Here is an 11,038-nt window from a genome sequence, read left to right on the forward strand (position 1 = left end):
TGACCTACAGCGCCAGTCGCTTTCTAAAGAAGGGCAGTTAACCACAATTCTATTTTCTTCAAGGCTATAAAATACCCACCCACGCACACCCAGCACGTGCACAAACAAAAAGCAGTGATATTTTGTTTCAGCCGTGCACGGTGGCGGCACCGCATCCATCTCGGCAGCCCCGGATTTCACCTGCGCCGAGGCTCCCTGCTCTTCCTCCTCTTCCCCCTCCCGCTGTCCCTCCACCGCCCGGTCTCCCTGCAGGGGACACCGAGCCTTGCCCCGGGGATTCAGGGCCGGTCCCTCCCGCCCCGCCCCGCGGGAGCCGGGCAGGTGAGCGGGATCCGCCCGGCCCCGGGGCTGGCCGGGCCGCCGCTCCGCCCACGGGGGCGAGCCGCGGGGCCGGCCGGCACCTGCGGCCGCACCGCCCCGCACAGCCTCCCTCCCCGCCGGCCGCTGCGCCCCGCACAGCCCCGCACAGCCCCGCACAGCCCCGCACAGCCGCCCTCCCCGCCGCGCCGGGGCTCCGCGGGGCAGGAGCGCGCTCCCGCAGGTCAGTGTCGCCTCCCGTACCTGTTGCGCAGGGAGCCGGCGGGGCGGGGAGAGGCGGGAAGGAGGCGGGTGGGGAAGCGCAGGAGCCCCAGGACGCGCCGGGTTCCCGGCCTCGTCCCGCGGGGAGGCAGCAGCCCCAAGGTAGGGCCTCGGCTCTGCTTCTGGGTATGGAGGGTGGTGAGTGCGGGGAGCGCGTCCCGCGGCCCGGCTCCGGGGCGTCATTTACCTGAGGCTGTGCGAGCCGCGCACGGAGGCGGGCGGCGCTTCCCAGCCGCCCGACGGGGCTCAGGCCGCTCCCCCCGTGGCCGCCCGGCCGCCGGCGCAGGACGCGTCCCTCCCCGGGCGCCGGGCACGGTCCCCCGGGGCTGGGGAAGAGGGGTCCCGGTGCCGGCCGAGCGGGGAGGCGGCGTGCCCGGCTGCCAACCCGCCGTCGCCCTCTTCCCCCCGCAGGAGCCCGAGATGGCGGACAGCGCCGCGGCCACCGCCGCTCCTCGGGCCGGCGTCAAGGGCTCGGCGGGGCCCTGGTGGAAATCGCTGACCAGCAAGAAGAAGCACAAGGAAGCGGCGGTAGCCCCGCCGCACCCCGTCGCCAGCGAGACCCCCGCCGACACCCCCAGCCCCGACGGCCGGGAGGAGCAGCCCCTTCCCTTCGGCAGCGGCGACGCCGCGGGAACTGGAGTCGGCAACCGGCGGAGCCTCCGAGTGTCCCACTCAGGCCGCTTCAAGGAGCGGCGGAAGGTGCGCACCTCGCTGCTGGCCGACAGCCCCGAGGTCTTCGACGGCGGCGGCGCCCCAGGCCACGCCGCCCAAGGGGCCGAGTAGCCCAGGAGGGCCTTGCCCAGGAGCTGCCACTGGATGGGTGGCCGGAGAACTGGCGGGACCCGCAGCCGGAGTCAGTGACTGCCCCACAGCTGGGCTTGGACCCATGGGTGACTCGTCGGCAGCGGCCTCCCAAACGCTGAGCGGACACTGCGGGGAGCCCGGCACCGCTGCCGGGCGAGGGAATTCCGTGCTGTGTTAGGTGAACACGGCCAATACCAAACCCCCGGATGACGGGACGATGTGATTGTCTTTTTAAAAAAAAACACAAATAAACACCCCACTCCCTGTACTGTGGTGAGCGGACTCAAAGGTGCTATCCCAAGGCCGATGGTGGGGTCTCTGAACCTTCCTGCAGCCCTTGCCAGGAGCCAACGTGCTGACTCTGAGGCCTGTGACCTAGCTCCTTCTGGCTCTCAAGCCGAGGAGGTGCTTTGCTGCCTTCGTCTCTCAGGCTGTCTTATCGAAGGAAGGGGGGAACAAAGTGCTCTTATGTAATTTCAGGGCCGAGGACCTCCGGCGGTGCCGAAAGTGTGCCTGTCCTGCCATTAGCCACAAACACATCCTCCGTCCTCCACGGGGGGTCAAAAGAGAGGTGTTGTGAGGAGCAGGTTCTTGCCTTTGCCGATGTCCCACATCACATCACATTTACATATGGAAAATGCAGGACCATGCTGGTGTTCTCCCTCTTCTTACAGTGTAATACTAAGCAGGTGTTTCAGAGACTGGTCCCTCGTAGTTCTGCTACAGAGGGAGGCCCATGTTGTCTAGCAATTCACACTATTTACCCAGGGGATACATGATTTTTGCATAATTGGTGTTAACTGGCATAATGAAGCTCCAATGAAGAAATTATGTGATAAGATGTAAACATGCTTCTGGGAGATGAGCCCAGCCCTGGAGAGCACAAGCAGGATTGCAGTTCTAGTGTGGAAATAGGCTTGGGCACCACTGGAAGGGTTTGCTGTTTACCACATCTGAGGCTTTTGAAGCAAGGTTAAATGTCCCAGGATTTCTTCTGATGGTGAGATGATGTGCTTTCACTCGAGTAGTTACCTGCTCCCTCTAAGAGCTCTTGGATTTTTGGACAAATATAAGCCAGATTTGTACTGGTGTTGTGCCTTACAGAGCAAAATCAGCTAAAATACTTGGCAATTATACATTTCTTGATAGTAGGTGATGTAGCAACAACTGACTTATTTATTTTAAATGCATTTGCAATATACTTTATATTGTTAAGATGGTTTTAGACTTTTTCTGAATATGAGATACTACATAGTGGCAGGCACTGAAAATTACTTCCTAACAGTCAAGTATTATGCAGTTATGATTTTGGTTAGTTGTAATTAATCATTTGAAGTCAATTAAAAATAAAAAGTGACTGGAAAGGAAATAAGAACTGAGTTCCAGTTGAAAATATGAATTAAACCAGCCATTGACAATCAAAATGAAATGTTGCACCAGATTCTGGGCAAGTGCCCCATGGTTCAATGTGCACAATAATATGTAGTGAACCTTGAAAGCTCCTGTGCAATAAACTCAGACAACGTAGCTGCTGAGGTGCTCACTGGTCATTCACTCCTTCAGACTCTGGAACCCAAGGACAAAGGGACTGTAGCATCAAATCTATTTCCATGAAAGCTTTCTTTTTTGGGGGGTTGTTTTTGGTTGTTTTTTTTTCCCACCCAGTGTGTAGATACATGTTGGGTTTTTTTTATTTCATTTAGTAAAACCACAAAGTACTGGATTTGGACTGCCTGTTTATGTTGCTGACTCCATGCAAAGATCTGACCAAGTAACGATCTGGGGTGGGTGAGGGGAGCTCTTTAAACTTTCTCCTCAAAAGTGCTTTTCCAACAGAAGGCCTCTTCAGTCAAGGGACATCTGAAATCCTTCTCATGAGAAGAAGCAGTCAGAGCAAACCTAGTCTTGGAAAAAGGGGGATGAGAGAGAAGGGGGAAAGTTTAAAAGCTGGAAACTGAGAGGTGGATTAAGAAGAACCCAGTTCCAGCTACAGTTAACCCAGGGTGGGAGTAGGGGCAAGGAGGCAGAAAGGGGTGGCTTTGCTGCCAGGGTTGTCATACTACTTTTGGTGGGCAAACTGCTCGTGTTTATTACAGGCAGAAATAGTCTGCTGTGTTTATGTATTCTAAGGTCTAAAGAAACGTTTTTGTATGTCTGTGTGCCCAAAATGGAAGAACAAGTAAGCAGAAATTGCACTGATGAATTTCTCAACTCCTGCATCTGGTTTGGTGTGAGTTCTGTGAGGGTCAGATCCTCAGAACTAGCCAGAGGCTGGAGAATTAATGCAGACTAGTGTTTTATATCAATGTTTTTCTGCATTTTTAATCCTTAAACTGTTGTGAAAATACACTTTCCTCCTCTCTTCTGTACCTCAAAGCTGCCTTGTTTTACACTGATCCTCTGTTTGCCTTTTGGAAACGCCTCAGGTTTGTTAGCTGCAAGTCTTTACTTAGGCTCAAGAAATATCCAATTTGGGTTTTATTTGAGAAGTCTGGTGTGCTGTTCAGATGGGTGCTGCTAAGATTTAATATCAATAGTGGCTAATATGTGACTAAATATTAGCCACATCTTAATCCTTGCATACAATACTTTCATCTTGGAAATTCGGTCAAAATACAAAGTCAATAAACGCACGCAAAATACCTCACAGTGCTCCTCCATCTTTATCCTGACCTTGAGCTGTGGGAAGGAGACGTAATTCTATCTTCCTGCTCAGTCAAATCCTTGCTTCAATGAATGTGATAGCAGCCACTGAAAAACTAGATCCATGAGAAAATGGGCTGGCTGCCTCGTCTCACTTTCCCTGCCCTCTGTGCCCAGCAGTACCTGCAGCTTAGTGCTCACCCACCAGGGCCAGGAGCAGGGAGAAGGCCTCTTGTTTCTCAGCCAGAGCCCCAGATAAAGCTTAAGTAATCTGTACACATGTAAATTAATTAAGCTGATACAGAACAAAAAAAAATGGTATTTTATGGAGCACCTGAATTACTGTTTTTAACCATTGAAGTGGAAATAGTTTCTTATGTATTGAACAATACTTGCTCTGTTATAACAATAGTGCATTTCTGGGCATTGGATTATTAAAAGGCAGTTTGCACTCTTAGTGTGGGTATTTTTCTCATCTTTATAGAGATCATGGATCAGAAAGTAAGCTGAGGAAATAGGCTGACTGAGAAAGTACTTGCTGTATATTTTTAAAAGTAAACAGTGGCATTGACAAAACAAATGGAAAAAAGCAGATGAGGTGAGCTATGTCAGTTATAGTGCAATTTTCTTAATATTATCGCAGATACTAAGGATTGCTGGTTTGGGGCAAAAAAAAAAGCAAATAGAATGAACTTTTGAAATAAACTTGCAAAGTATATGCTTGCTTATTCCTACTCTTGCCAAAACTAAAAATAAATCTCTGAGTGGTTGCCTGGTGAATCATTCCCTGCTATTGTAGGTTGGTCAGTCTGGGCTTCAACAAAGATTATAGGGAGCACCTGCAGAAAATGATCCTAAATTGGAAACGCTGGAATAAATGCCTTGAAAGCCTCAAGACTTCTAACCTCAGATGTTATGTCAGGGTATGACTTCAACTGAACTGGAAGAATGAAGAAGGGGACCTTACTGTTTGGAGGATTATTATTTTTTTTTAGCAGGAGAAAGGGGTTGTAGGGGTTTTTTGTTTGGTTTGATTTTGATTTTTCTGTTTGGTTGTTTTGTTTTGGGTTTTTTTTTGGTTTTTTTGGTTTGTGGTGGTGGTGGTATATTTTTTGCTTTGTTGTTTTTTTCGTTCTCTCTTTACTGTAATGGCACCAGTGATAATTTTATATTTAAAATATCAAGTGTCTTGTCCCTGAGCAAGATAACCTCATATGAAGGCTAAAATCTGAAGGACAGCACTCCTGGCCTTGGCCTGGCCAGTGCAGCTGGATGCTTGGCCTTAAAGTCCATGTTTAATTTGGCTCATTAAACAGCTGATATCAGAAGACAAGCTGTTTCAAATGCAGGCACAAACTGGAAGCTCATTTTGCTGCCTCTTGGGATTCTATCTGGTAGGACAAAACAAAGAAACCCAAAACTGGTATTTTCTAAGATGTCTTTTAAAAGCTGGGGCAAGAGCAGGTTGGTTATAGAATAATATTTGAGACCATAAAATTACACTGTTTTGAAAAGCAAACCTTTCCTCTTCATCTCTAATTTATTGTAAATAAGATGGGAAACCTGCTGGCTCTGATTTTTCATCTCAGAATACAACAAAAGAGACAAAGTTGCTCAGTTTTATAGACACCAGAAGTAGTGAAGTAGTTTATCAATTTTATCCTTAATGACATATCTGAAATTCACAAGTAGCTCTAGGAAACAGTATTTGAATGTAGTCTTCAAGTAAAGCATATTGATTAGCAGCTGCAGCTTATGAATTTGATGCTCTGCCCATTATCTAGATAAAGCAATATAACATCAGATAATACATGTTTTGGGGACAGCAAGTGGCTTTCCATTTTAGCTATAGGGCATGATTTTAGCAAAAAAATCTACCCTGGTGAGTAATCCTCATCGGGTCTAAACATCATGTTTCTTGCGAGTAAAATGAGATAGATTGGTTCTTTTCAGAGTATTAGTTACCAGACTATCAGATGTTTTGGAATATGGGAAATAAGCTTGATTCTCAGACACAAGCCTGTGCGTGATGCGAATCTCCTGCTGCCTGTTTGCAGTGTCTCAGGTCTTTCTCCTCATCCAAAGTTATTGTTCATTGTGTTAGTTCCTTTTACATAAGGAGATAAAAAGCTTTACTCTCCCCATTACTGAAAATAAGAACCATACCTTTGAATGCCTGTTGAAGTGAAAAATTAGAGGTAGTGTGCACTTGAACTTTGGTGACTCACCTTTTTTTCCCACTGCTGACTTAAGTTCATTTTGCTTTCCGGTCTTTGTTTTATCCTCAGTCTGTAAATGTTTGAGCAGATAAACCATTCACTGATCTCTCAAGAGCTTCTCAGTGACAGGAGGGTGGGCAGCACTTCAGTGGCCAAGGGAAAGGGAAAAGTTAAAATAGATCTGTTTCTGGGTTCTTTCCTGCTGCGTTTTATGAACAGGAGCAGAACCAAGCCTTTGTCTTGTTTCTGGAACTATGACTGCCTGGAAAACAGAAAAAGCCTCGTAGTCTCTGCATTCTTGGTTGTGTTTATCTTGGCATGTGCTTTCAAGTGACAAGTTTCCAAAAAACAGAATTGAATCACCTGTCCTGTTTAACATCATTGGGTTCAGGACTAGGAGCATGGTGTAAACTTCAAAGAGAAATCCTGCCAACAGTGAATCCATTCCTAGAAATGCTGTCGCTCAGACCTCTGCAAAAAGGAGAGGAAGGGGAGAAAAAAACATATTTTCTGACTTCTCTATTCTTGCGTTCTTTTCTTGTTATACTAGTGGTGTAACAATTTCCTTGCTAGACCCTAAAACAGCTAGAGAAGTAGAATTTATGTGATAGGCATATGTACAGAATATACAAGGACAGCATTTTACACTGGCATGCATTTAAGGAAGGGACAAGCCCATGGCTAGATACTGCACTGAGCATTTAGAGGTAGTTTAATTCTTCCTGCAGGGCTGGCAAGTTATGGTTTGTTCCTGGCTCAATTCTCCACTGACTAACAGTAGATAGGAAAATGCCTCTAGGTAATATATTAGCTATCACAGGTGTTAATTAACATCTGCTGAATTGCCTCTGAAATAGCAAAGAGTGAGAAAGTGAAGAATCACATTAGAACAGCAGATATTGCTGAGCATGACTGAAATCACATAAGCTTTAGAAAGCTGAGGCCCCACTTTAAATGATCTGTTGAAGCACCTAAAATATTATCTGTTTTTGTTGATGACAGCTATTTTTTCTTAATCCATATATATTTATTTTTCTGCTGTAATAGTTTACCATACAGATACCTTTTTAATGAGTATTTTTACACACTATGTATTACCTCTCTAGTTTTATTGATTGCTTTTTCATTTTTTTCTGCTGAAACAAGAATTTGGCTGAGCTTATCACCTGAAAAAGGTTTCCACAAAATTAGAAGAGAAACTATGACTTATGCATAAACCTAAACTTGAATTCGTAACCTTGCAGTTGTGGAGCACTCTGGAGACGTCAGCTCACTCATTGCCACTCACATCTACACTTCATCTCCCTCAAAAAAGGTATGCATCATCCCTACTTTAAAGAAAAGAAATGCAGGAAATAGGGCTAAAGTAAAGCTTCTAAGTATGTGAACAAAATTATGCATCTAGTCTGAGATGCATAAATCATAGATGCATAAATCTGAGAACATAAATCAGACAGTGCCAGAAGTACCTAAGAAAATCAAGGTGTAAAAAGTGGAGGCAGGAGTGTCAAATGGGCTTTCTAAAGTTTTAGATCTCTGAGAGGAACCTTTGGATATGTGGGAGTTTTAACATGACTTAACACATCCCTGCACTGCGACTTCCAGGACATGGCTGAGACTTCAACTAGAACCCAGAGACGGGCAGAAATGGAATTGCATCAGTGGCATTGGTGTCCCGCTGGCACATGTAGGAGAAACAATTCAGTTCTGTCCTAAGATGTGTATGTAAACCACTGATTGTATGGGAATGTGTGTCCCCTTGTGCAGCTGCAGATTGCCAATGTGGTCAAAGGGTCACACAGACAATAGCACTGAGGGGTCTGATTCCATTTGCTTCAATGGTGGCTCTAAGCTTCAGTAAAACCTCATAAAAGAAGGGAATGGAGTTCCCAAAACTGTCAAAATTGTACTAAGATGAGAGGTAAAAAGGGAAAATTTTTGGTTTATTTACCAATTCAAACGGAGTTAACAATGCAAAAGAGCTGCCTAATAACACATACATTTTTTATTCTGTATTTTCAGCTGTTTGTGCTGAAGTGGTGTAGCTGCTTTCTCCCCTCCTCCCTGGTATATTCTTGCTTTCCAGCTGCTATTTGATCTTTTCCAGTCAACTTGAAATTATTCCTTACAGAACCTCAGCCCCGTGTAGCATTTCGGCTGGGCTATTGTTCTTTTGTCCACTGCCTGTAGATCAGCTTTTACTGCTAAACAGCTTCTTTATAAAGCCCAATGAAACCTTCTCTCGTGCTTTTGTTTGCATTGAGAACAAGACCAAAGGTTGAAGAGGGTTTTAAGTCCTGAGGTGTGTGGAGCCCCCCCATCCCTCCTGTGTTTCGGTCTTAGTTACTGCTTTAGCCTTCACCTGTTCTGCTTCACCAGCCAGGATGGGGCACACCTCGCACAGCACAATACAAACCCATTTAACTAAGAGCTATTCAAGCTCTTTTTTTAAATATTTGCTTCAACAAATGCCCATGTCAAGCAGCAGTCATATGACACCTTTTGAAACCCTTTAATCCAGAGTAGAAACCAGCAGCACAATTTTAACTTGTTTTTTGGTCTGAACCATCATTGTAAAGGTTCCCAGGGCTTGTTCCCAAGGAAAGGTCAGTTGCCAAGGCTTTGCTGGTTCTTTATGGCATCTGTATGCTCTGTAAGAGTTTCTAAAAGTGATACCAAAAAGTGCCTGCTATTAGGGAAGAGGCAAAAAATGGCAGCACAAATTTGGCTTCTTGAGATTGGCAACTTCTGCATGCAAATGCCCAGTAAGCACTAGCAAGTGGGATATTTTCAGGATATACACCCAGCCTTTGGTATCTGCATGTAGTAGATGTATGTAACAGCTGCCAGAGTGTGTGAAGGATTTGTTTTAAGACATGGACCTGTGCAAATCAACGTGCAGGAAGCCCTTTAAAAATGTTGTCCTTCCTGTCTTGCTTGGCAATTGGGGCATCCCTGCACACCCCGTGTGACTCCTCAGTGGCACTGAGGAGGCTGAGTCTGCCGCGTGTCTCCTAGAGCACTGTGTCAGGCCCTCAAGAGGAAGGAGAACTTGCTCAACCAACAAAATAGGAAGTAGAAGCTACTACCAGCAGTGTTAATGCCACAGGGATCCTGGAGAAGTGCCTCTTCATCTTCTTTGCCAAATCAAAGCTACTTGTGGGAGCTGTGTTTCTGCTGCCTGTTGCTGTGACAGCTTCACCACCTGCTTTCATCTGCCTTTAAGTATCATGGCAATATCATATGGAAATGTTAGACAGATTTGAGAAGGGGTGTGGCTCACTGAAGGCTTGACTAAGGAGAGAATTTGGAGAAAAGTCACTTTTAGGTGATAGAGCTAAATTTATGGGGAGGGATTCCCTTGGGGATAAACACAACCAGTAAATTCTTGTGAATTTAATGAGTGGCAGGATCTTATCTGAAGATGCAGTTGACCATGGGGGATGGATCTAGATGCCCTTACACTCCAGTAGGAAGTGGCATGTGCTCTGAAGGACTGTAAACCTGAGGCTCTTCATCCTTTTTTTCCCAACATGTAGAAAAAGTGCTGACTTTTCACTCATGTAATTGGTTTTTAAGACGGGCACGTTGGCAGTCCTCTATGCTTATGGCAATGTATCACCTATGTGCCATTTTAATCAGTCTTCCTTACAGCTGCTCTGTTAGCCTGTGCTGTTAATCTTTACCCTGAGCCTGCCCAGAGGCTTTTAAAAATATGCCTGAAGATGAAGATGCCTTGTGGTATCAGGTAGTTAGAGAAACCTGCCCATCCAATAGCCTGGGAAGATTTATGGCCCCAGGTATCTCTTGTGACAGAGGTAGGTCTGAGTCTTCTCAGACATGAGGGAAACATAATTGAGGGAGCCACCTTCCTTGTAAGTGCTTTAAATGTCAGGTTAGGTATCTTATTGCTGCTGATGGGGCTCAGAAACTATTAGGCAAATTCCAGTTCAAAGACAGGTTTATAGCCCGCCAATGGGAATTTCTCAAACAGTCAGTGTGGATGTCTTGTCAGAAGTGGGAGAGCATAGCAGAAGAGTTATCCCATGGTCATCCTATTTGGGAGATGAGAAGGGAATATTTACTATCAATTACTGTCAGAGCATGCTGGATTGGATGGATGTTTGGTCTGACCTGGTAAAAACCTTTATCTTGTAAAGAAAAAATGAAAATAAGCTCTTTGTGGCAGAAATGGTGCAAGCTCATGAGGCAATCCTAGGCTCTGGAGGTAGCCTTGGTGAAAGTATGATCTAGCAGAAAGATAGGACACAAAGTACTCATGACTGTCCTTAGAACTTTCACCTGAACCCAACACCAAGGCTTGAGTTTGGAGTGGAGTCCAAAACTGAAATTCTTTAGGGAACGTGGCTTTGCTATCACACCAGGAGTAATTTGCACCAGAACAATGACCCTTTACGAAAGACTGCAGTAAAGGTGCACTTGTCAGTACTGGTTTCTCTCTGGTTCAAACCTAACAGGTACCTTTTGCAACTGCTACAATGAGCTATAATTTGCCATATTTTATCTAATTGTGGCTATACTTTTTCACATGTACTTGTTCACAGGCAGATAGTATTTCCTAAATGGTTTTGAATTCCTCTGCATGAGAGCTGCATGAACAGAAGGGATGGCTTTCTGCTCCTAGGGGTGAATGAGTACTTGGCAGGAGCTCCTGTGCCTGCACTAGAACATGAAGTATCTTTAAAATGCTTTGTCATGTTCAACATTTTAAAAAACCCAAAACAAACCAACAATAAACACAAAAGACAGCTCCAGGCATATGCGGGGTGAAA

At 45.8% G+C, this 11,038-nt stretch overlaps 1 protein-coding gene across 2 annotated transcripts; it reads left to right on the forward strand.

Annotated features, from left to right (window-relative positions):
- The first annotated feature begins 449 nt into the window (after nt 1-449).
- Nucleotides 450-4,744, forward strand: PRR15 (proline rich 15). 2 transcript variants are annotated; one of them, XM_015650451.2, is made up of 2 exons: nt 450-541; nt 991-4,744. In XM_015650451.2, the coding sequence occupies exon 2, from the start codon at nt 1,000-1,002 to the stop codon at nt 1,360-1,362; it is 363 nt and encodes a 120-aa protein (XP_015505937.1). In that variant the 5' UTR covers nt 450-541; nt 991-999; the 3' UTR covers nt 1,363-4,744. The 2 variants fall into 2 exon arrangements, with proteins under 2 accessions (XP_015505937.1, XP_015505947.1); XM_015650461.2 differs by lacking the exon at nt 450-541 and adding an exon at nt 573-681.
- Nucleotides 4,745-11,038: the final 6,294 nt, after the last annotated feature.

Source organism: Parus major, chromosome 2 (assembly GCF_001522545.3).
Source record: "Parus major isolate Abel chromosome 2, Parus_major1.1, whole genome shotgun sequence".
In the NCBI taxonomy this organism is placed as follows: domain Eukaryota; kingdom Metazoa; phylum Chordata; class Aves; order Passeriformes; family Paridae; genus Parus; species Parus major.